The following is a 26,846-nucleotide window of genomic DNA, read 5'->3' as shown; positions in this document are numbered from 1 at the left end:
TGGGGTTATTTCTCCAGTGATCTCCAGTAGCATAATAGGCACCTACTGACCTGGGGAGTTCATCTTTCAGTGTCCTATCTTTTTGCCTTTCATACTGTTCATGGGGTTCTCAAGGCAAGAATACTGAAGTGGTTTGCCATTCCCTTCTCCAGTGGACCACATTTTATCAGAACTCTGCACCATGACCCGTCTGTCTTGGGTGGCCCTACATGGCATGGCTCATAGTTAATCACTGAGTTAGACAAGGCTGTGCTCCATATGATCAGATTGGTTAGTATTCTGTGATTGTGGTTTTCAGTCTGTCTGCCCTCTGATGGAGAAGGATAAGAGGCTTATGGAAGCTTCTTGATGGGAGAGAGTGACTGAGGGGGAAACTGGGTCTTGTTCTGATGGGCAGGAATCATTTTAGGAATCAGCAAACTAAAATGGACTGGAATGGGTGAATTTAACTCAGATGACCATTACATCTATTACTGTGGGCAAGAATCCCTTAGAAGAAATGGAGTAGCCATCATAGTCAACAAAAGAGTCCAAAATATAGTATTTAGTGCAAAGTCAAAAATGACAGAATGATCTCTGTTCATTTCCAAGGCAAACCATTCAATATCACGGTAATCCAAGTCTATGCCCTGACCAGTAATGCTGAAGAAGCTGAACAGTTCTATGAAGACCTCCAAGACCTTCTAGAACTAACACCCCAAAAAGGTGACCTTTTCATTATAGAGGACTGAAATGCAAAAGTAGGAAGTCAAGAAACACCTGGAGTAACAGGCAAATTTGGCCTTGAAGTACAGAATGAAGCAGGGCAAAGACTAATAGAGTTTTGCCAAGAGAATGCACTGGTCATAGCAAACACCCTCTTCCAACAACACCAGAGAAGACTCTACACATGGACATCACCAGATGGTCAGTACCAAAATCAGATTAATTATATTCTTTGCAGCCAAATATGGAGAAGCTGTATACAGTCAGCAAAAACAAGACCGGGAGCTAACTGTGGCTCAAATCATGAACTCCTTATGGCCAAATTCAGACTTAAATTGAAGAAAGTAGGGAAAACCACTAGACCCTTCAGGTATGACCTAAGTCAAATCCCTTACAATTATACAATGGAAGTGACAAATAGATTCAAGGGACTAGATCTGACAGAGTGCCAAAGAACGATGGATAGAGGTTCATGACAGGAGACAGGTATCAAGACTGCCCCCAAGAAAAAGAAATGCAAAAAGGCAAAATGGTTGTCTGAGGAGACCTTACAAATAGCTGTGAAAAAAAGACAAGCAAAAGCGAAGGAGAAAAGGAAGGATACACACATTTGAATGCAGAGTTCCAAAGACTAGTGAGGAGAGATAAGAAAGCCTTCCTCAGTGATCAGTGCAAAGAAATAGAGGAAAACAATAGAATGGAAAAGATTAGAGATCTCTTCAAGAAAATTAGAGACACCAAGGGAACATTTCATGCAAAGATGGGCACAATAAAGGACAGAAATGGCATGGACCAAACAGAAGCAGAAGATACTAAGAAGAGGTGGCAAGACTACATGGAAGAGCTATACAAAAAAGATCTTCACGACCCAGATCATCACGATGGTGTGATCACTCAACTAGAGCTAGACATCTGGAATGTGAAGTCAAGTGGGCCTTAGGAAGCATCACTAAGAACACAGCTAGTGGAGGTGATGGAATTCCAGTTGAGCTATTTCAAATCCTAAAAGATGATGCTGTGAAAGTGCTGCACTCAATATGCCAGCAAATTTGGAAAACTCAGCAGTGGCCACAGGACTGGAAAAGGTCAGTTTTCATTCCAATCCTAAAGAAAGGCAATGCCAAAGAATGCTCAAACTACCACACAATTGCACTCATCTCACACACTAGTAAGTTCAGTTCAGTCAGTCAGTCATGTCTGACTCTTTGTGACCCCATGAATCACAGCACGCCAGGCCTCCCCGTCCATCACCAACTCTCGGAGTTTACTCAAACTCATGTCCATCGAGTCAGTGATGCCATCCAGCCATCTCATCCTCTGTTGTCCCCTTCTCCTCCTGCTCCCAATCCCTCCCAGCATCAGAGTCTTTTCCAGTGAGTCAGCTCTTCGCATGAGATGGCCAAAGTATTGGAGTTTCACCTTCAGCATCAGTCCTCCAAAGAACACCCAGGACTGGATCTCCTTTAGGATGGACTGGTTGGATCTCCTTGCAGTCCAAGGGACTCTCAAGAGTCTTCTCCAACACCACATTTCAAAAGCATCAATTCTTCGGCCCTCAGCTTTCTTCACAGTCCAATTGTCACATCCATACATGACCAGTAGAAAAACCATAGCCTTGACTAGATGGACCTTTGTTGGCAAAGTAATATCTCTGCTTTTCAATACGCTGTCTAGGTTGGTTGGAGAAGGAAATGGCAACCCACTCCAGTATTCTTGCCTAGAAAATCCCATGGACGGAGGAGCCTGGTGTCCAGGGGGTCGCAAAGAGTCGAACATGACTGAGCGACTTCACTATCTAGGTTGGTCATAACTTTCCTTCCAAGGAGTAAGCGTCTTTTAATTTCGTGGCTGCAGTCACCATCTGCAGTGATTTTGAAGCCCCCCAAAATAAAGTCTGACACTGTTTCCACTGTTTCCCCATCTATTTGCCATGAAGTGATGGGACCGGATGCCATGATCTTTGTTTTCTGAATGTTAGGTTTTAAGCCAACTTTTTCACTGTCCTCTTTCAGTTTCATCAAGAGGCTTTTTAGTTCCTTTTTACTTTCTGCCATAAGGGTGGTGTCATCTGCGTAACTGAGGTTATTGATATTTCTCCTGGCAGTCTTGATTCCAGCTTGTGCTTCTACCAGCCCAGCATTTCTCATGATGTACTCTGCATATAAGTTAAATAAGCAGGGTGACAATATACAGCCTTGACCTACTCCTTTCCCTATTTGGAACCAGTCTGATGGTCCATGTCCAGTTCTAACTATTGCTTCTTGACCTGCATATAGGTTTCTCAAGAGTAAAGTAATGCTCAAAATTCTCCAAGCCAGGCTCCAATAGTATGTGAACTGTGAACTTCCAGATGTTCAAGCTGGATTTAGAAAAGGCAGAGGAATCAGAGATCAAATTGCCAACATCTGCTGGATCATCAAAAAAGCAAGAGAGTTCCAGAAAAACATCTATTTCTGCTTTATTGACTATACCAAAGCCTTTGACTGTGTGGATCACAAAAAACTGTGAAAAATTTTGAAAGAGATGGGCATACCTGACCACCTGACCTGCCTCTTGAGAAACCTATATGCAGGTCAGGAAGCAACAGTTAGAACTGGACATGGAACAACAGACTAGTTCCAAATAGGGAAAGGAGTACATCAAGGCTGTATATTGTCACCCTGCTTATTTAACTTGTATGCAGAGTACATCACGTGAAATGCCTGGCTGAAGCACAAGCTGGAATGAAGATTCCTGGGAGAAATATCAATAACCTCAGATATGTAGATGACACCACCCTTATGGCAGAAAGTGAAGAACTAAAGAGCCTCTTGATGAAAGTGAAAGAGGACAGTGAAAAACCTGGCTTAAAGCTCAACATTCAGAAAACTAAGATCATGGCATCTGGTCCCATCCCTTCATGGCAAATAGATGGGGAAAGAGTAAAAACAGTGTCAGACTTTATTTTTGGGGGCTTCAAAATCACTGCAGATGGTGACTGCAGCCATGAAATTAAAAGACATTTACTCCTTGGAAGAAAAGTTAGGACCAACCTAGACAGCATTTTAAAAAGCAGAGACATTACTTTGCCAACAAAGGTCTGTCTGGTCAAAGCTATGGTTTTTCCAGTAGTCATATATGGATATGAGAGTTGGACCATAAAGAAAGCTGAGTGCTGAAGAATTGATGATTTTGAACTGTGGTATTGGAGAAGACTCTTGAGAGTCCTTTGGACTGCAAGGAGATCCAACCAGTCCATCCTAAAGGAAATCAGTCCTGAATATTCGTTGGAAGCACTGATGCTGAAGCTGAAAGTCCAATACTTTGGCCACCTCATGCGAAGAACTGACTTATTGAAAAGACCCTGATGTTGGGAAAGATTGAAGGAGGGAGGAGAAGGGGATGACAGAGGATAAGATGGTTGAATGGCATCACCGACTCAATGGACATGAGTTTGAGTAAACTCTGGGAGTTGGTGATGGATAGGGAGGCCTGGCGTGCTGCAGTCCATGGGTTTGCAAAGAGTTGGACATGACTGAGGGATTGAACTGAACTGAACTGAGGTTTGTCGTAGCGTTCCATCATACTAAATCAGATGAATTGTGTAGAATTTTTCCTTTTGTGTTGCATTTGTTTATTTTTTCTTTTATTGTGAAAATTCAGATTCCTAATAGCAAATAAAAATTGTTTTGTTTTAAATATAATCATAGCATCAATATGTTTGCATTGTCCTATTGCTGAGGTACATGAAGTACTATCATTTAAATAAAAAAGTTACAGAATTACAGTAGCAAGTAGGATTGTCAGTCATAGGAGAAATGCACATTTGATTTTGTTAAATGATGCCAAATTCACCTTGGTAGGGCTGTACCATTCTGCATTCCCACCAGCAATTTAAGAGAGTTCCTATTTTCTCACAGCCTTACTATTATAGCATATTATCAAACTTTTGAATTTTTGCCAGTCTCATAGATGAGAAATGGTGTCTCTGTGCAGTATAGATTTTGGGGGGAACTTTTCTTTTTGTAATGAAGAGCTGTGAATATCCACAGAAGTAGACAGAATGGTATAACAATAGTACCCAGCATTTAGCCCCAACAGATATCAACCTGGGCCATCCCTCCTTTATCCTTCCCTCCTTCCAGATTATTCAGGTAACACTTTGTGTGAATAAATATCTTTAGATTATAAGGATCCATTTTCTTAGTAATATAACCACAATATCATTGCACTGGAAAAAAAATTAGCTATTTCCTTAATATCTTGAGGCAGTATTCAAATATCCAGTTTCCTTAGATAAACCAGTGTTGTTGTTATTAACAAGATTTAAATAAGGTCCTCCTGTTGCTATTATGTCTTTTCAGGTCTTTTAATATATAGGCTCTTCCTCCAGTTTCTTTCCCGCTGCTCCTTTGGAATTTATTTCTGAAGAAACCATGTTGTTTGTCCTGAGAAACTTCCCAAGAGTGTGAATTTTTTCTATTTGAATCTCTGATATAGTTGAACATGTTCTTTTCTCTGTCTTCTCTGTTTCCTGTAAATTGGTAGTTAGATCTTGATTTGGGTATTTTTACACTTTTTTTCCCACATAAATGATAGATGGTATAAATTCCACAAGGAGGCACATGAAGTCTGTTGCCTTTTTTTGTGATGTCAGTAGCAATGTCTGCTATATCTCTGTATGTTATTTTGGGATTTTGTTATATGAGTGAAGTTGACCATCTCTTCATATATTTAAGGGTCATTTTTATATTTTTCCTTGTGGAATATCTGTTCATGTCTTAACTGATTTTTCTATTGAAGTTTTGATATATTTCCCTTGACATTTTTTGCAAGCTAAATTTTAGGGAGATTAGCCTTTTGTCATGTAAGGCGCAAGTATTTTCCACTGGTTTTGACTTACTATCAGGACTTGCCACACAGAATATTTTTTAAAAAGTTATTTGTAGTCACATTTATCAGTGAATTTTTTGTTCTGGATTTACAAAAAATTTTGGAGTTAAAGGACATAAACTAAACTTTTAAAGTTAACAATTGATGAGTTTTGGCCATATTGTTGCATGCATTACAAGTTCCTTTATATTGTAAAGTGCTATTCCATACTATAAATGTACTATGTTTTCAAAATCTATTCACCTTTTGATGGACATTTGTGTTGTTTCTGGTTTGGAGCTATTATGAATAAAGCGGCTATGAATATTTATGAATTACTCTTTGCGTGAATATACTTTCATTTCTCTTGAGTAAATACTTAGGAATAGAATGGCTGGGTTAGGTGTATGTTTGGTTTTATTGCCAGAACTTTTCCCACAGTGCTTGTACCATTTTACATTCTCATCAGCAATACATAAATTCTGGATGCACCACACCTTTGACAATATTTGATGGTGTCAGTCTGTTTTAATTTTAGCCATTCTGGGTGAGTGTATATGTTTCAAGAACATATCACCATTATTGAGGTATAATTCTACATACAGTGAATTTTACCCATTTTATTGTACAGTTCTATAAGTTTTGATCAATGCATGTAATTGTTTAGGCTGTACCACAGTCTAGATATGCAACATCTATGTTGCCAAAAAATTTTTTCTCTAGTGTTCTTTTGTAGTCATGCCTGTCACAAGCCCTAGCAACTGTTGTCTGCTTTATGTCACTGTAGGTTTTTTTTTTTTTTTTTTGTATGCAGTACAGCTCACTCTGGTGTGTGAGCCTGCTATTTTTGATAAATGCATGGTTGTGTGTCCTATCACAGTCATGATCAGAACAGTTTCGTCACTCCATAAATTACCCTTTGAAGTCAGCCACTGTCACTGATTCGTTCTCTGTCCCTGTAGCCTTGTGGTCTGACTTCTCTCACTTAGCAAAATGCATCTGGCATTTACACACATTGTATATATCTCTACTTTGTTCCTTTATTTTGCTAGGTAGTATTCCACTGTATTGGATATAACACAGTGTCTTCATTTACCAGTTAGAGAACATTTGGATTGTTTCTGCGTTTTGCCAATTATGAATAATGTCATTTTAGACATTTGCATATAGATGGGCTTTCCTGGTGGCTCAGCTGGTAAAGAATCTGCCTGCAGTGCAGGAGACTGGGTTCCATCCCTGGGTCGGGAAGATCCCCTGGAGAAGGAGAAGGCTACCCACTCCAGTATTCTGGCCTGGAGAATCCCATGGACAGTCCATGGGGTCTCAAAGAGTTGGACACAACTGAGCGACTTTCATTTTCACTTCACTTTGTGTAAACGAAAGATTGCGATTCACTGGGATAAATACCTAGGAGTGGGATTGCTGGGTCGTATTGTTAAGGGTAGGTATAACTTTCTAAGAAACTGCCAAAGTGTCTTCCGAAGTTGCTTTGCCATTTTGCATTCCCTTCAGTCATATGAGAGAGTGTTCATTTGCTTAACATTCTTGACAGCATTAGGTATTGGCAGGGTTTTCTTTGTTTTTGTTTTAGCCATTTTAGTAGGTGTGCAGTGTTATCTCACAGGTTTTATTTGTAGCATCTTCTTGACTAATGATGATGAGCATCTTTATATGCTTATTTATTATTTGTATGTCTTTTCCCTTTTTATTATTTTAAAAAAACCATTGTCTTCTTTGTTGACTTGTCCAGACTTTTTTTGCCTATTTTCCAGTTTTTTTGTTTGTCTTATTGTAATAGTTCTTGCCTGTTTTTGGATATGTGTTATGTGATAGATATATGTGTACTGAATATTTTCTCATGTTCTGCAGCTCTTCATTTGACTTCTTACTGATGTCTTTCAAAGAGCAGTTTTTAATTTTTATTAAGTCCATTATATTAACCATGTCTATGGTTTAGGCTCTTCGTGTCTTACCTAAGAAATCTTTATCTAACCCTAAGGTCATGAAAACTTTCATTCATGTATGTATATGTTCATGTATGTGTGTGCACGCTCAGTCGTGTCCGAGTCTGTGCAACCCCACAGACTGTAGCCCTCTCCTGTCCTTGGGATTTTCCCGACAAGGATACTAGAGTGTGTTGCCGTTTCCTCCTCCAGGGGATCTGCCCAACTCAGGGATCCAACCCACATCTCCGGAATCTCCTGCATTGACAGGTGGATTCTTTACCACTGAGCTACCTGGGAATCCCATATAGTCATAAAATATTTATCAGTATATATTTTATATATGTGTATATATAAATGTATTAGAATTTTAATTGTATATTAGGTTTCCAATCCATTTCAAGTTATTTTTTTTCCACATGACTCACTAATTATTCCAACATCATTTATTGAAGATGTTTGGAATTGCATTGACATCTGTTGAAAGTCTGTTGACAGTATATATATGAGTCTGTTTCTGGATGCTATTCTGTTCCCTGTATTTATTGTTATCTTTTTACCAATCCTACACTATCTTTATTGCTGTAGTTCTATGGTTAGTCTTGAAATCAAGTAGTATAAGTCTGTTCTTTGGAAAATAGATTTAGCTTTTCTAGGTCTTTGCATTTCAACGTACAGAATAGAATCATCAAAAAAAAAAAAAAAGAATAGAATCACCTCATCAGTTTTTATAAAATATGTTGGAATTTGACTGAAAGTATTGATAGCTCATTCCTTTCTGTGTCTGGATAATATTACATTGTATGTATTATACATGTTGATGGACATGGGTTGTTTATACTTTTTGGCTCTTGTGGTTAGTATTGGCCATCAGTGTTCATGTATAAGTGAGTATAAGTTGAGTATAAGTGTAAGCATAAGTTCATGTATAAGTGTTTTAATTCTTTTGGATATATACCTGGGAGTGGAGATGCTGAGTCACATGGTCATTCTGTGATTAACTTTTGAAGACTCACCAAACTGTTTTATGCAGCTGTTGTGCCATTTACATTCCCACCAGCGATGTAGGAGGGTTCCAGTTTCTCTACTTCCTTGCCGATACTTATTATTTTCCTCTCTTAATTATATCCATTCTAGTGGGTGTGAAGTGGTAGCTCATTGTGCTTTTGATTTACGTTTCCCTAGTGACAGATAATTCGAGCATCTTTTTGTGTTCTGGTTGGCCATTTGCTTCTCTTCTTTGAGAGGAATGTCTTTTTAAGTCCTTTGTCCATTTTTAAACTGTATTTGTACTTTTGTTGTTGAGTTTAAGAGTTGTTTTGGTATACTCTGGATATTAGACTGTGACTTCAAATATTTCCTCCCATTCTATAGGGTTTTGTTTCATTTTCCTGATGTCCTTTGATGCAAAAGTTTTTTTAATGTTTGTGAAGTCCAATTTGTCTTATTTTTTCTTTTGTTGCTTGTGCTTTCAGTCTCATATATAAGAATTCATTGCCAAATCCAAGGTCATGGATTTTCTTCTGTTTTCCTAAAGTTTTGTAGTTTTAGCTGTTATATTTTGATTAATTCATTTTGAGTTATTTTTTTGTATATGGTGTAAGATGTGAAAGTGAAAGTTGCTCAGTCATATCCGACTCTCGGTGACCCCATGGACTGTACAGTTCATGGAATTCTCCAGGCCAGAATACTGAAGTGGGTAGCCTTTCCCTTCTCCAGGGGATCTTCCCAATCCAGGGATCAAACACAGGTCTCCCTCATTGCAGGTGGATTCTTTACCAGCTGAGCCACAAGGGAAGCCCAAGAATACTGGAGTAGGTTAGCCTATCCCTTCTCCAGCGGATCTTCCCAACCCAGGAATTCAACTGGGGTCTCCTGCATTGCAGGCAGATTCTTTTTTCTTTTTCAATTAATTTATTTTAATTGGAGGCTAATTACTTTAAAAAGCCTCTTGATGAAAGTGAAAGAGGAGAGTGAAAAAGTTGGCTTAAAGCTCAACATTCAGAAAACTAAGATCATGGCATCTGGTCCCATCACTTCATGGCAAATAGATGGGGAAACAGTGGAAACAGTGTCAGACTTTATTTTGGGGGGCTCCAAAATCACTGCAGATGGTGATTGCAGCCACGAAATTAAAAGACGCTTACTCCTTGGAAGGAAAGTTATGATCAACCTAGATAGCATATTGAAAAGCAGAGATATTACTGTGCCAACAAAGGTCTGTCTAGTCAAGGCTATGGTTTTTCCAGTGGTCATGTATGGATGTGAGAGTTGGACTGTGAAGAAAGCTGAGCACCTAAGAATTGATGCTTTTGAACTGTGGTGTTGGAGAAGACTCTTGAGAGTCCCTTGGACTGCAAGGAGATCCAACCAGTCCATTCTGAAGGAGATCAGCCCCGGGATTTGGAAGGAATGATGCTAAAGCTGAAACTCCAGTACTTTGGCCACCTCATGTGAAGAGTTGACTCATTGGAAAAGACTCTGATGCTGGGAGGAATTGGGGGCAGGAGGAGAAGGGGATGACAGAGGATGAGATGGCTGGATGGCATCACCGACTCGATGGACATGAGTTTGAGTAAACTCTGAGAGTTGGTGATGGACAGGGAGGCCTGGCATGCTGCAATTCATGGGGTCACAAAGAGTTGGACATGACTGAGTGACTGAACTGAACTGAATTACTTTACAATATTGTGGTGGTTTTGGCCATCCATTGACACGAATCAGCCACGGGTGGACATGTGTCCACCATCTGCAGGCAGATTCTTTACTGAGCTCTCAGGGAAGCCCTGTAAGATAGGGGTCCAGTTTAATTCTAAAGCATATGAATAGGGCTTCCCTGGTGGCTCAGGTGGTAAAGAATCTACCTGCAATGCAGGAGACCTGGCTTCAGTCCCTGGGTTGGGAAGATCCCCTGGAGGAGGGCATAGCAACGCTCTCCAGAATTCTTGTCTGGAGACAGAGGAGTTACAGAGTCTGACATGACAGAGAGTAAAGAATATAACAGTTTCATATGAATAGCCAGTTGTCCCAGCCATGTTTGTTAAAGCGGCTTTTCTTTCCCATTGAATGGTATTGACACCCTTGATGAAAATCAGCCACAGTTGTATGGGTTTGTCTCTGGACTCTTAATTCTGTTCCTTTGGCCTGTGTCTTTCTTCATAGCAGTATACCACACAAGTTGATAGTTTTTACCTGTCAATATGTGTTAGCATAGTGTATTAATTTTTCAAGTTTTGGTTACATTTTAGAAGTTTTTAAAAACTTTGGGTAAGTTTATTAAAAAATCATCTCCAAGTATCAGATTTATGATAATACATGTATACAAACTTAATAGATAGTTTTGTTTAAAAAATTTTGGTGTGTTTCACCATTTCTCTAGCTGCATACAGATAAGTGATTTAGATAGGCAGTGTATCAGGGCATATTCTAACTGAATTTTCACCATGAGTTTAATGAAGAACTAGTTACATAAATAATTCAAGCTGTCACAAGATGTTGACACTGGCTCTAGAAGGACCAGAGTAAGAACAATCTAGAGATTTGCATCACATCAGGAGGGAATCACATATCTATAGTTCTAGGGAAAAATGGATGGAAACACTGCCTTTTACCCAAGTTATGGTTTTTAACTTTAATCAACACAGCAAAAATTTCAGTGCTTCAGAATCAAAGTATGATATGCCTCTGAAGTTCCTTTTCATCTGTAACTTCTCTCTCCTCTCTTTTTCCTATAATATTTATTTGCTGAATAAAATGTACTTTTGGTCCTAATGTTTCCCACTTTTGCTGATTGAATAACTGTGGTGCAGTTTGATATGTTCCTCTGTGGTCTTTATTTTCTATGCATTATGAGTTGACCTTACAGAAATCTAAAGACTTGATCAGATTGAGATAAAACTTTTTTATATGCACTTCATTGCTGATGTTGTGTCTTCTGTTAGGAGGCATATAATACTTGCTTTACTGGTGACTCAGACAGTAAAGTATGCACCTGCAATGCTGCAGACCTGTATTTGATCCCTGGGTTGGGAAGAACCCCTGGAGGAGGGCATGGCAACCCACTCCAGTATTTTTGCCTGGAGAATCCCCATGGACAAGGAGCCTGGTGGGCTACAGTCCATGGTATTGCAAAAAAGTCAGACATGACTGAGTTACTAAGCATAGAATACCTGCTTATCTCTCTTTTTATCGTGTTAGCTTACTTTATTTTGATTCATTTTGGTTTAATAATTCTAAGGGTTTTAGATGGGAAGATTAAGATATAAACTCTAGAGTCCAAGAATTTTGGTTCATGTTTTGTTTCATTACCTACTAGTTCACAAATTTTGGAAAGTCACTTCCCCTACTCAGTGTTAAATTTCTTATCTGTTAACATGAAGAGGGGATGATGGTGCCTACTCATGGGGAAAAAAGTAAGTAAATTATTCAGCTGAGATGAATAGCTCTCTTTTGTCCCTATCAGTGTACAGTTGCATATAGTAACCACTCACAGTAAACTTAATTTCAGGTGATTTTTGCCCTTGCTTTTATGTATTCACATTAATCAGCTCCCAACTAATGTTGGAAAGTAGACTGTTGAATTAACTGTACCATAGCATATTTTGTGCTTGAAGTCCACTGAGAAGTACTTACTGCTAATTTTTTTTTACAGTGTAATGTTCAAGCCCAGAAATGCCTTATGTGGATCGTCAGAATCGCATCTGTGGTTTTCTAGACATTGAAGAAAATGAAAACAGTGGGAAGTTTCTTCGGAGGTACTTCATACTGGATACTAGAGAAGATAGTTTTGTATGGTACATGGATAATCCACAGGTTTGTAAAATCCAAAACGTTCCCACTTCAACAGCATATGGATTTTAATTATTAATTATTAAAGTATTTGATATACTATTCAGGTGTTAGGATTTGTCTTCCTAAACAACATATGTTTAAATTTATTTCTACTGACTACTTATTTCTACTATTCTCCTTGCCCTTTTCCCCCAAATCCTACTGTGTTGAAGTTCAGAAGATGAAGCTCAGTTTATTTGATAAAAATTTAGGCATTTGTTTGTTTTTCCTTCCTTGGGAGAAACAACTCTAAGTCTGGTAGAAAGTTTTTGGATTATTTAGATTTAAGATACTGTCTCTAAGATAGACTACTGCTGCTCTGCTAAGTTGCTTCAGTCATGTCTGACTCTGTGCGACCCCATAGATGGCAGCCTAGCAGGCTCCCCCGTCCCTGGGATTCTCCAGGCAAGAACCCTGGAGTGGGTTGCCATTTCCTTCTCCAATGCATGAAAGTGAAAAGTGAAAGTGAAGTCGCTTAGTCCCACTCTTCGCAATCCCATGGACTGCAGCCTACCAGGCTCTTCTGCCCATGGGATTTTCCAGGCAAGAGTACTATCTTCTGGTAAATAAGCTGCTTAACCAAGTTGACACTCTTGCACTTGTGTAGTCCTTTCATCTTTTAGTGTCAGATTTGAGTGACAGCCATTTGTGAATTTGTGGGTTTTTTTGGTTACCTTTCAAATTATTGGGGGCAGATATCATCTATTAAAGATTAGAATCCCATTTTTACAATCTGTGAAAGGCCTTGGCCTGGAGATCATCTGTTGAGTAGTTTTAAATTTTCTTTACCCATGAAACTCTTAATTCAAATTGAGATGTATATTGCAAGGAAGTATGTGCAAAGCAAGAGATGAGTCCCTAGCAAACTTCAAAGCTGATCTGATCTAGGGGATGACCTCTACAGGTGAGGAATGAAAAGTTGAGGAGAGCAGGGACTGGTAGGAAGTTCTGTTCTGTTTCCCAGAGAAGGAACCAGAACCCCTAACAACGAATGTGGTATTCTTTTTCTCTTCAATATTGATTTTAGATTAGGCAAAATGCATATTGCTAATACATTTATATTTGTTCATATAGAATTTGAGTTGTGGGGAACTATCTTTAATACTTTCAGATAAACCATAATGGAAAAGAATATAAAAATGAATTCATTTTCTTTCATTTTCTTCATTCATGCAGATAATATATTCATTTTCTGCACATGTGTATATATATGTATATATATATGCAGCAGAAATTAACACAGCATTGTAGATCAACTACACTTCAGTAAAAAAAATCAAAGAAAAAAAAGAGAATAGGATAAATACTTGATAATTGAAGAAGTAGTAAGTTGATAGTACCCTTACAGGCCACAGGGTTCTGAGTAATCCCAGCAGAACTTTGTGAAAAGCAAGTCCAGTCTGGAAGCAAACATCCCCTCATCATCTCTTCTAATGGGGACAGACCAAGGAGAGATGGTGAATTGGAGCTTGATAGTGATAGGTTTTTTAAAAAAATTCTCAAATCATCCCACCCTCTCCCTCTCCCTCTGAGTCCAAAAGTCCATTATACACATCTGTGTCTCTTTCCCTGTCTTGCATACAGGGTCGTCATTGCCATCTTCCTAAATTCCATATGTATGTGTTAGTATACTGTATTGGTGTTTTTCTTTCTGGCTTACTTCACTCTGTATAATCGGCTCCAGTTTCATCCATCTCATCAGAACTGAGTCAAATGTATTCTTTTTAACAGCTGAGTAATACTCCATTGTGTATATGTACCACAGCTTTCTTATCCATTCATCTGCTGATGGACATCTAGGTTGTTTCCATGTCCTAGCTATTATAAACAGTGCTGCGATGAACATTGGGGTACATGTGTCTCTTTCAATTCTGGTTTCCTCAGTGTGTATGCCCAGCAGTGGGATTGCTGGGTCATAAGGTAGTTCTATTTGCAATTTTTTAAGGAATCTCCACACTGTTCTCCATAGTGGCTGTACTAGTTTGCATTCCCACCAACAGTGTAGGAGGGTTCCCTTTTCTCCACACCCTCTCCAGCATTTATTGCTTGCAGATTTTGGGATCGCAGCCATTCTGACTGGTGTGAAGTGGTACCTCATTGTGGTTTTGATTTGCATTTCTCTAATAATGAGTGATGTTGAGCATCTTTTCATGTGTTTGTTAGCCATCTGTATGTCTTCTTTGGAGAAATGTCTATTTAGTTCTTTGGCCCATTTTTTGATTGGGTCATTTATTTTTCTGGAATTGAGCTGCAGAAGTTGTTTGTATATTTTTGAGATTAGTTGTTTGTCAGTTGCTTCATTTGCTATTATTTTCTCCCATTCAGAAGGCTGTCTTTTCACCTTGCTTATAGTTTCCTTTGTTGTGCAGAAGCTTTTAATTTTAATTAGATCCCATTTGTTTATTTTTGCTTTTATTTCCAGAATTCTGGGAGGTGGGTCATAGAGGATCCTGCTGTGATTTATGTCTGAGAGTGTTTTGCCTATGTTCTCCTCTAGGAGTTTTATAGTTTCTGGTCTTACATTTAGATCTTTAATCCATTTTGAGTTTATTTTTGTGTGGGGTGTTAGAAAGTGATCTAGTTTCATTCTTTTACAAGTGGTTGACCAGTTTTCCCAGCACCACTTGTTAAAGAGATTGTCTTTACTCCATTGTATATTCTTGCCTCCTTTGTCAAAGATAAGGTGTCCATATGTGTGTGGATTTATCTCCGGGCTTTCTATTTTGTTCCATTGATCTATATGTCTGTCTTTGTGCCAGTACCATACTGTCTTGATGACTGTGGCTTTGTAGTAGAGCCTGAAGTCAGGCAAGTTGATTCCTCCAGTTCCATTCTTCTTTCTCAAGATTGCTTTGGCTATTCAAGGTTTTTTGTATTTCCATACAAATCTTGAAATTATTTGTTCTAGTTCTGTGAAAAATGTTGCTGGTAGCTTGATAGGGATTGCATTGAATTTGTAAATTGCTTTGGGTAGTATACTCATTTTCACTATATTGATTCTTCCGATCCATGAACATGGTATATTTCTCCATCTATTAGTGTCCTCTTTGATTTCTTTCATCAGTGTTTTATAGTTTTCTATATATAGGTCTTTAGTTTCTTTAGGTAGATATATTCCTAAGTATTTTATTCTTTTCGTTGCAATGACATTCTAACATGTACACTATCATGTAAGAATTGAATCGCCAGTCTATGTCTGATGCAGGATACAGCATGCTTGGAGCTGGTGCATGGGGATGACCCAGAGAGATGTTATGGGGAGGGAGGTAGGAGGGGGGTTCATGTTTGGGAATGCGTGTAAGAATTAAAGATTTTAAAATTTAAAAAAAATAAAAATAAAAATAAAACATTTTAAATCTTAAAAAAAAATAAACAATAAAAATAAAATAAAATAGTTTAAATATAAAAAAAAAATTCTCTTATATGAAAGGTAATAAGGTGATAATCAAGGCCTCTAGGGGTTTATAATGTATACAAGCTCACACAATGTAACTGAAAGTTTATCATCAGCCATTATTTTAGAAAATATAATGTCATATATGTTGGGTTTGAAGTTTATCCATTTATCATTTACTATACCAGATATTACTGACAACTTCTACTGATAATTATAAGAAATTGTAAATTTCAAACTAATTTTTTTGAGTTGTAAGAGATCATAATCCTTAGGATTAATTCAGTCTCCTCCTTAATGCAAGAGACCCATTTATCCCTGATGTTCACTATGTTGTCTGAACTACGCATTACTAAAAGGCATTTATCATATTTGAGACAGCTTTAATTATTGTTCTGTATGCCCAATCTAGTTCTTTGTATCGCCTATTCATTAATGTACTTTTACCCTCTGATTCTCTATACATTGGGTGCTATATCCACATGCAGCCTTTCAAATTTGGGAGGATTATTTGTATTTTAATTCAATTTACATTATTTGGTTGCTGACCTTGTATGAGGCTTTTTTTGCTAGAAACTGTGTCTTCTCTACCTTTGTCCTTATTGAACACATTGATACCCTGTGTTACTCCCTTATCTCTGAGTGTGAGCAACTTCCTTGGGTGATAGTAACCTGTCTGTCTAGCCATGTGATTAATACCTTTATTTACTTGACCAGAGTCATTGGGAGAAGGAGCAAGTCAGCAGAAATCCAAAGTTCATGTTTACCTTGTTTTTTTTTCCTTTTTTAAAAAAACATGAATCCATTTCCTCCTTTTTATTGCCCATCTCTTAATCTGCAGCACAATCCCACTCCACTTTTCCAAGGTGGGGAGTAACTTGGCCCCTCTTGACTCCCTCTGATTACAGTTTACTAGATTCCAGTTTCTGATTTTCCTCCCCACACAAGCCATCGCTCAGTTCTACCTATGAGTTTCCCTTGATTTGTCTCTTTCATAAGATCTGGTTGACTCTTGTATAGTTTCTCCTGAATGTTTTTTACAACTGCTTGATTGTTTCTTTGTCTTTATATAATAGGTTCTTCTCCTTAGAATTTCTCCTTTTGTCAGTACTTTCCACTTAAACAGAACTAAAGGAAAAGAACAAAATAGAATATGTGTATTACACCAAAGGAACCATAAACTTGGATTTCAGAGGAAAGTTGTGATTGTAGCTAGCAGAGGGAGTGAAAGTCTTCCCAGAAGTGGTAGTAACATTTGAAATTGACTCGGAAGAAAGAGTATGATTTTGGCCAGGATGTGAAGAAATGGGTATTCAGTGCTCACCCAATAGCGTGGGGCAAGAAATCAAAGTAAGGAACCCTGTGGCGTACCTGGAAAACAGTTGGCTTTGGCTGTAGCAGGGAGGGTATATGTTAAAGTGTGTACTTAGCTAGATCTTCTTCACATGAACTCTTTTTTTTTTAAAGCCAGATTTCTGTGGTGTAATTAATTAGCCCATGTTTTTTTGAATGGAGTGCAGAATTTTAAATCTGTCTTTTTATTCAGTTTGTTCTTAATAATTTTATCTCTTCATTCCAACTAATCAGAATCTTTTACAATCTGCGTTCTATCATCCAATGTATTAGCCTTCAATACCAGCTTTGTGTCACTTTAAAATGTATTAAGACATACCTCTTCATGAAAACTTTAGTAAAATGTCTTGCTAAGGTTATTTTGGTTGAACCACATGAAATTGCCATTTTACTACCATTTTGATCTACCAAGAAAAAATGGCGATTTCATATGATTCAACCTGGTTGCATATGTTACATGCTGTAACACTGTTTTACTGATTTTAATAGCCTGTCCTTAGGGAGCCATTCTTCCTCTGATCACTGCTTTCTTTACATTAACCATTGGTTTAAAAATCCGTTCTAGAGTATTACTAGAGAATCAGTTTGGGGCTTTCTGTGTTTTGTTGGTGGTGTGAGAAATGGTGGAGAATTAATTAAGTAGCTTTATTAGAAAGTGAATTTGAAAAAACCTGAAAGAGGATTTTTGCAAAATGAGTAGAGGACTCATAAGAATAAATAGTTTGTTTCTCTTTTTATCTTAAATGTCATACTAGTTTATTATTTCTTATTCATTGTCAAGTGACAGATTTGAAACCCACTTCTTTTCTGATTGAAATTGGCAGCAATCATACCACTTTGTAGAAACCAGATATTTTGAATATCCTTTATCTGCCAGGTACTTATATTTCATTGTACCGTGTCACTATCTATGACCCTTTATGTCATACAGTCAGGACATAGTTGCTCATTTCGTTTTCTCACCCATGGGATTAGAGCTGTATTCAGCTAGTTCAAATGATAGAATTATGGAGGACTTAAAAGAAAAATAATGATTTCAAATTGTGGAATAGCAGTATTTGGGAAGAAAAACTCTTTGATAGTGGTTAGAAGAGCTTGAATACATTTTAATGTTTCATTTCCTTATCCAAATTGGAAAGAAAAAACCCTTTTAAGTATAAGGACAACCATTTAAAGATACACATTAAAAGTTATAATTTTATGTACATGTTTATGATATAAATTTAGAAGCTTATATCAATATATAGTCTGGAGTTTAAAGCAAAACATGACGCAGTTTTACTCTGCATAGAAGTGACAGTTTTGAAAAGACTTGTCCCTATAAACAATAATCAGTGTTTGAGAATCCCGTCTTTTAAATGTCTAGGCTTCCATATCATTAACTGTTTCCACTAAGCTTACAGAGGTTTAAGACAGGTACCTCCTAATCATTCATGAGAATAAACCCATAGATTTTTTTTTCTTTGATGTACATTATTATAAAGGAAGTTAAAAATTGAGCCTTAATCTATAGTGGAGGAAGCTTTCAAAATCAGGATTGTTTTATTTACTTTTACTTTTGAAATCATCTATCAGTCTTTATGTTTATTACTTTTTCACAGATTTTTCTATCTGGTTTTCCCATCTCCATCTTCCCCGATTATTATAGTCCAGTACATGTTAATTAAAGCACAGTTTTGGTTACAGAACTGCTTACAAGCCTTCTTCAATGGCTTCAATTTTATATACATACATACATATATACATATATATATATATATATATACATATATATATATATTTATTTATTTATTTATTTTTGGCTGCTTGCAGGATCCCAATTCCCTGACCAGGGATTGATACCCAGCTACCACACTGAAAGGACTGAGACCTAAACACTGCATGGCTAGGGAATTCCCTCCAAGTCTTAACAGTATAAATTCCTTGCTACTTTGTTTCTTATTTAGGTTCTCTATGATTAGGTTGTTAGTTTAAGTTCCTAAACCAGTTTCCTACTTCAACCCTGTGTGACCCCATTTTACAGCTCAGCAGTCTCTTTCCCGTTTCAGTACAGAACATCCTCAACCCCTCAGTGAAGCTCATCTGTTTCTCTGTCTGGAATATTTGCTCTCCTGTTCTTTGTGTTTCAAACTTTTTCTTTATAAAGTCCAGCTTCAATGCTTTTCATTCTTCCACTGAGTCTTTTCTGATAGCCTCAGCCAGAAATGATTCTCCTTTTAAGACACATACCATATCCCAAACTTGAGAAGGGAAGAAAAATTACATTTTCTATGAATGTGCCAATTATATACATTCCCTGTTTTAAAAGTGTCAATAATTTTCTTGAAAAATGGTATCAATGTAGACTAGTAGTGGTGTAATAAATACGAACATAATTTAAATGGGGGAAAATCCAGTCTTTTTAAAGCGATATATGTGATTTAATAATTTTAATAAAACAAAGTAATATATGTACTCTTTTGAAATTTCTTACCTTTGTATTTGTTTTATGTCTAAATATTTTTTCCCCATTGCTTTCTGAAACAAAATCTGATCTTGTTTATGGTTTGTTAAACTCATGAAGAAAGTTTAGATATAATGATAACAAAATAGCCTTTAGCTATAACAGAATGTGTTGTGGTGAAACAGAAAGAGTTCAGTGTTGTTATCCGTGTTGTCCACTTGATTTCAAACCTAGTAAATACTTGAACTGAAAAGTTAATTTGTAAAGTGTGACATCTAAACATCTGATTTCTTAACTTTTTTTTAGTGTGTATAGGACATTTTATGTGAAAAAAATTTGGAATGTTGGATATTAATTATATGTTAATAATTTGTTTATAGAACCTACCTTCTGGATCATCACGTGTTGGCGCCATTAAACTTACCTACATTTCAAAGGTAGTCTCTCTGTATTGTCTTACATTCATGCTTGAATGAAGATCCCTTAGAATGAGAGTATGAGTAAAAGGAGCCGACTCCTCTCTTTGTCATTTAAGATGATGTTGTGGTTCATATCACACTGAAAACAGTACCTGATTACTATGTTTAGGAAGTTCTTTGGTAAAATTAGGAAATTTTATCAAATTTAGAAAGAATACAGAGTTAAATGATAGAATGTAGCAAATTGCGAAGTTAACATTAGCTTTTATGATTAGGCATATGAATGTCAGAAGTGGAGATTGATCTGTTAACAGGTTCTGTCTTTGGGAAATCTGGTGAAGATTTTTCTAAATCTGTGTTTATTTAAACTAATTTTTAATCTCACTACCTTTGACTTTGTTTCTTTATGTCTTAGTTTGAGGAGAATATGAACTATCTTCATGATGAAAGATGATTTTTCCCTCATTTGACTTTGTCTCTACTAATTTCTTTTCATGTTTGTTGACTTTTCAGAAATTTTTGCAATACTATTATTTTTCTTTTCAAAAATTTAGTTTTGTATTAGGTAGTTTTTCCCCTCTTATTATCTTTTATTAGTGTTTTGGGAACTGAGATAGAGAGATGCTGAGGAACTATTAATAGTTTTGTTTTACAGAAAGTAATAAGCTTGGTGATGACTTAAGATATAATTAAATAATATGCATATAAATACTGTTATGCATATATTGGGATTTATTAGCAAAGGTCTTCATCAGAGGACCAATTTACAAGTATGCCTCTGTTTAAAAGAAAAAGATATTTTTGATAAATAAAAAGCTTTGTTATCAGTATCATAATAGAGCTATTCATCCTTATTGACCAAAAAATAAAATAGTCCTTGGTCAACAAAAATTACATGTTTAAAGGGAACCATTTTACTTTAAAATTGTTATTATGTAAATTTGCAGAAGACAAATTTTGTTTAAGTATACCTCAAGTGTTCCTATAAATTTAAGACATTTAGTAATACTTCAGGGTGGCTTACAACTTAAATTCTATGGAGACTTTTGTTAGGAAGTGTAGGATTCCATTGTAGAGTAAACTGTAGATGCCCCCCAACACCCCACCCCCTCATCAGTTTACTTGATTGCCTGCAGTTTACATATACTGCAGTGATTTTTGACTCTTAGTGAAGTGATGTGGAAAGGCCTATTTTATTGAAATAGGCAGTTGAGGTAGAAATTACCCATATGCCTGTATCTTTTCAATTGCCTATTGCCTGGTCTTTTTTAAAAGGGGAGGTCTTTTTAAGGATTAAGATATTAATTCAGTTAAATAGACAGACTGACTGGCCACTGCTTTCCCCTCCTCCACTGCTTTGTTTTTTAAATATAACCTTCTCTGTGTAGTGAAGTTTCGTCTCTGCCCTGCAGCGTACTGAAGTTTGAATTGTACACTTGTACTGTACTTTAGACATGCCACTTTTCCCTCAGAATTTATCCCTGGAACAAATTTCATTGTGATTCAGTGCTCTGAATTTGTAGTTGGAATCAGTCAGGAAACCTAAACTTAGAATTCCTTCTGAAGGTATAGAACAGATGCTGCAAATCCTGACCCTGGGCAGCAGCACTGCCAACAGCCATGCATGGGCTTCCACGTGAGCTCCTTCATCTACAGGGCTAGCAACAGCCAGGTGCAGCTGGTCGTTCACGTTCCAGATGGAACCCTGTGCTGCATGTAGTGAAGGGGGTCCCTTATCCCAGGGTACTTTAATGCGTAAGTGAGGATCCAGTGCCATTGGTTTCCTCATTGCAGACTAGTGTCTTCCAGATTTTTGGACTTTATTAAATATACAATCTGGCCCTTACCCAACCATTTCCTCATGCAGTTGATTTAGAAATATGCAATTTGGGAAGAATTATGGTTTCTTTGGAGTATTCCTTGAGGGTATTTTGAAAATTACATGAAACCAAAAATGTTTGTATGTGTGACATAAAACTTACTGGTTTATTTTCAGTTTCTTCATACTTCCTTTGAAGAAAAAACAATTTTGTTAAGAGAGCATGGAAGTATCATTTGTTTTTGTGCATCTTACCTTTGGGACCCATGTTCTAAATTTGATTTATAGTTCTTTTTTCATTTGCCTTGAAGTTTAACTTTAGATCTGTGTGCTAAATGTGTGTGAGTACTGGGAAATTATACATGTGGAAGTTCACAGTGTTTAAGGTTGATTATAATAGCATATGAAGAAGTGAGTGATTCATTTCTCTCTCTTGTTAGGTTAGCGATGCAACTAAACTAAGGCCAAAGGCTGAGTTCTGTTTTGGTGAGTAGCTGTATTTTATATATTAGTAATTTAAGTTAGACTAATATAATTACATCATAGTGCAAGAGAAAACAGTCGCAGAAGGCCCACGACTTAGTCCTGTGGGTTAATGAATTATTCTAAGTCAGATTGCCTTGAAACTACCGTCTGGTGAAGAAGTAAAACTGCTTCCCCACCCCTGAAGCCTCTTCCTGTGTCCCATCCCAGTCACAACCTCCTCCCACTCTGCCCATGTGTAATTATTATCTAGGCATTTATAGTGATCACATCCAGAGAGATTAATTTTATTATTATTTGATGTTCAGTGCTTAAATAATGGAAAGGATTTAGTTTACAGCTTATGGGAAATGAGAAGTTCATAGCTTGGGAGCAAGGTAGTTGAGGGTATTTGATTAAGTGCTCAGTAAACATTTAACGAAGGTCTAGTATATATGCACTTTGCTTGGCACTGGGGCTGTGAGAGTAATAAGCAGTTGTCGCTCTTAATCTCCCAGGCCACAATCTCACAGACAGGTACAGTTCATTTCAGTTCAGTCACTTAGTCGTGTTCAACTCTTTGTGACCCCACGGACTGCAGCATACCAGGCCTCCCTGTGCATCACCAACTCTTGGAGTTTACTCAAACTCATGTCCATTGAGTCGGTGATGCCATCCAACCATCTTACCCTCTTTCATCCCCTTCTCCTGCCACCTTCAGTCTTTCCCAGCATCAGGGTCTTTTCCAGTGAGTCAGTTCTTCGCATCAGGTGGTCAAAGTATTGGAGTTTCAGCTTCACCATCAGTCCTTTAGGATGGTCTGGTTGGATCTCGGTGCATTCCAAGGGACTCTCAAGAGTCTTCTCCAACACCACAGTTCTAAAGCATCAATTCTTCAGTGCTCAGCTTTCTTTATAGTTCAACTCTCACATCCATACATGACTACTGGAAAAACCATAGCCTTGACTAGACGGACCTTTATTGGCAAAGTAATGTCTCTGCTTTTTAACATGCTGTCTGCCCTGCTGCTGCTGCTAAGTTGCTTCAGTCGTGTCTGACTCTCTGCGACCCCATAGATGGCAGCCCACCAGGCTCCCCCGTCCCTGGGATTCTCCAGGCAAGAACACTGGAGTGGGTTGCCATTTCCTTTTCCGATGCATGAAAGTGAAAAGTGAAAGTGAAGTCGCTCAGTTGTGTCCGACTCTTAGCGACCCCATGGACTGCAGCCTACCAGGCTCCTGCGTCTGTGGGATTTTCCAGGCAAGAGTACTGCAGTGGGTTGCCATTGCCTTCTCCAAATATGTCTAGGTTGGTCATAACTTTTCTTCCAAGGAGCAAGCATCTTTTCATTTCATGGCTGCAGTCATCATCTGCAGTGATTTTGGAGCCCCAAATCAGGTACAGGGCCAGGGAATTATTGCATTTATCACAGGCAGTAGATAAAAGGGTGGCAATCTGTTTAATAGAGTCGCAGAAGAAGAGCTTCAGATCCTTTTTGGGGGATCTTGGGAGTCATGGGAGCCACACTACATGAGCCGCACTACTAACATGATCATCCTTTATTGCTGGGGAGAAAAGGTGGGAGGACCCCTGGACAGAGGGGTGCAGGGGAGAAGAACATGATGTATGGGGGGATCTGAACACTGATTGAAGTAGAGAGAGTGGTGAGAGACTGAAAAGTGAAAGGGCAGGAGTTAGGGTGTAATATGTTGACAAGTGATTTTTTCTCATTTTTTGGGAAATGAGAGGTAAGAGATTAGAGAACATCTAGAGAAAAGATAGAAGGTGGAGGAAGTTTTTTTGCCTTGATAGAGTTTGATGCAAGGAGATGGGTTAAGTGGTTTTTAAATTACCGTTCCTAACATGAGCCTGAGTTAGGATAATGGCATTGGGGGAAAAGAGGAGGAGTGGAGAACATTAGAAGGAAAAGCACCAGGACTTGGTGACTGGACGTGTGGGAATCGAGGGGAAGACAGAGATGTCAGATAGGGTTGCTTCAAGGAAAGAAATCGAGGATCTAGGAGAGCTGATTTGATAGGGTGAAATATTTAGTATAGGGGGAAATATCTAGTATGGAGTTTGAATGGTGGAGAAACATCCAAAGGGAAGTACTCTGGTGACAGTAATTAGGAACTGGATGGAGCTTGAAGATCAAGAATGGAGAAAGTTAGAATCTGTTGTCATAGTGGGTATAGTTAAAACTGGGAGAATCTGTATGCCCTCAGTGTTAGTGGACATTAGTGAGGAAAGGGACAAAAATTAGTAGGAGTTTCCAGCTGACCTCAGAAGAGACTATTTACATTAAAGTAGAAGATATTTGTTAAATATGTTTTTTTTTTTTTGCTTGGGAAGGGCAGGTTTCTTCTGTAGGCAGTATGGTAGGGATGGCATTGTGTATGTCCAGTAAGAAAGTGTGATACAAGCAGGATATATATAGTATGAGGATCTTCTGTAATGCTTTTATCACCACTAAGAAGCTATAAAAAGTCATATTTTTTTACAAATTTATAATTTCTGGTTGCTAAATTAGAAAATGCCTCAGAACCTTGTTGAATGAAAGGCTTCTGGGGTAAGTCACATGACAGAGAATGTTGTATTTTGGAGTATATCATGCACACACTCTTGACATTCGTTAATGTAAAATCTCAAACATACAGTTTGAAGGGCTAGCAGTATACAGGGAAAGATCTGACATTCAGCTATCGCGGTATTTAGCATGAGGGATTTTCATTGAAATTAGAGATTAAGATTGGTTATCTCTTGCTCTGCCAGCAGTTTATTAGTCTTCTGTTAGAGGGAGTGTTGCTCGGTTGTGTCTTAAGTCTGCAACCCCACAGACTGTAGCCTGCCAGACTCCTCTGTCCATGGGATTTTCTAGGCAAGAATACTGGAGTGGGTTGCCATTTCCTTCTCTAGGGGATCTTCCCAACCCTTCCCCATCTCCTGGGTCTCCTGCATTGGCAGGCAGATTCTTTTAACACTGCACCACCTGGGAGGCCCCTATTAGAGGGAGTAAGGATCCATGAAATGTTTACCTTCAGAAAGAAGCCCTAACTTCTAAAATGGACCAACAAGTTCCATAAAAATGGCAGCATAAAGACTTTCCTCCCTTTTTGTTCTTCTTGCTCAGTTGCTGTTGTGTCCAACTCTCTACTACCCCATGGACTGCAGCATGCCAGGCTCGCCTGTCCTTCGTGGTTTCCCAGAGTTTGCTCAGATTCATGTCCATTGAGTTGGTGGTGCTCTCTAACCACCTCATTCTCTGCTGCTTCCTTCTCCTCCTGCGTTCAGTCTTTCCCAGCCTCAGGGTCCTTTCCAATGAGTCAACTCTTTGCATCAGGTGGCCAAAGGATTGGAGCTTCAGTATTCAGCATCAGTCCTTCCAATGACTATTCCTCCCTCTTTTCTTCTCAAATTGCCCCCAAACAGTGAGAACAAGAAACATTCAAACCATATTCCCTGAAACGAGCAGATTTCTGTAATTCACAGTGTAAAAAGATGGGAAGTGGATGGAGGAGGAGGAAATAACTTAGCAGAGTAGAAGAGGCCCCTGGAAACTAGCCATTTCCATATCCTGCCCCCATGCCAGCTCTGGACAGACTAGGTGCTGGATGCTGTCTAGGGAAGCGTCAGAGAGGAGGGACCCAGCACAGGGACTTTGTTTGCATGTCTCTGTAGAAACAGCCTCTGGTCCCTTTCTCCAGCTGGCTCAGGCGGGCGGCCACCCTTCCCCCATCCCAGCAAGGAATGGCATGTGTAGTATCTCCCAAAATAGCATCAGTCAGGCTATGTGCCTGGGGACAGTAGTCCCAGAGAAGAGGGGGGAATGAGGCATGAAACGGAAAACGGGAGGATTAGATAAGTCTGCACACCAAATGCAGCTCTTTCCTGTGTCCAGGCCCAGAGCCTCAGGCAGCCAGGTGGAAGTGGGGCAAGAATCTGAACACCCCAGAGAAGACAGCCATAGGGACTGACAGCTGGCATTTCCACCAGAGGGGCTTGCTGTACAGTGATGCCCACCAATCAGAATCCCTACATAATATTCAAGAGAACTTCCAAAGAGTTTTTTGGTATCTTGTTTTTAAGTATGAATGGCCAGCCCAGAATTACATGACATTTGAGAAGAAAAAACTGTCAAATAGGGAAAAGAACATGAGACTATGAAAAACTCAGAAGAACAAGGCAAAGAAAGCTAAAAATGAAGCAGGTAGTAGGAGAGAAATAAGAAAATTAAATTAGAGGCTCCCTTCAGAAAACTGATGTGTGGCTAATAGAGAAAGAATGGACAGAGAAAGAAAAGAGGGAACAGAGAAAACAGAAGAAAATTGGCAAAGGAATATGATACAGTGTCTCATAACTGTTTGATTCATTACTGTATTTGAACCGTAGCAGTTGATCCTTGGTTGTGAGGTGATTTTTATTTAGAATCAAGCTAATGTTTGTGCTTCAGGTTTTATCCATTTGGTACATTCACTCTGATGGTAAAGATTGAAATGAAATAAGGGAAGTACCTAAGTGAAAAGCTAGTGAGTGCGCAAGCCTCTGCTCTGCATTCATTATACACAATGAAACCTTTGCTTTAAAAGCGTGGAAACTTAACAGGTTTCATACAGTTTTATCATTATTC

The 26,846-nt window shown here is 38.2% G+C and overlaps 1 protein-coding gene across 6 annotated transcripts in view; it reads left to right on the top strand.

Moving 5' to 3' along the window:
• PLEKHA1 (pleckstrin homology domain containing A1) overlaps positions 1-26,846 on the top strand; it is a 56,068-nt gene that overhangs the window by 7,367 nt on the left and 21,855 nt on the right. For all 6 annotated transcript variants that reach the window (XM_018041423.1, XM_018041424.1, XM_018041422.1 and 3 more), the window contains exons 2-4: positions 12,151-12,311; positions 19,900-19,956; positions 22,198-22,243. In XM_018041423.1, coding sequence (XP_017896912.1) covers positions 12,171-12,311; positions 19,900-19,956; positions 22,198-22,243 — 244 coding nt within the window. In that variant the 5' untranslated portion in view covers positions 12,151-12,170. The remainder of the gene's footprint in view (positions 1-12,150; positions 12,312-19,899; positions 19,957-22,197; positions 22,244-26,846) is intronic.

Source organism: Capra hircus, chromosome 26, assembly GCF_001704415.2.
Source record: "Capra hircus breed San Clemente chromosome 26, ASM170441v1, whole genome shotgun sequence".
NCBI lineage: Eukaryota > Metazoa > Chordata > Mammalia > Artiodactyla > Bovidae > Capra > Capra hircus.
The sequence above is the reverse complement of the archived record's forward strand: the minus strand, read 5'-3'. Positions and strand labels throughout refer to the sequence as shown.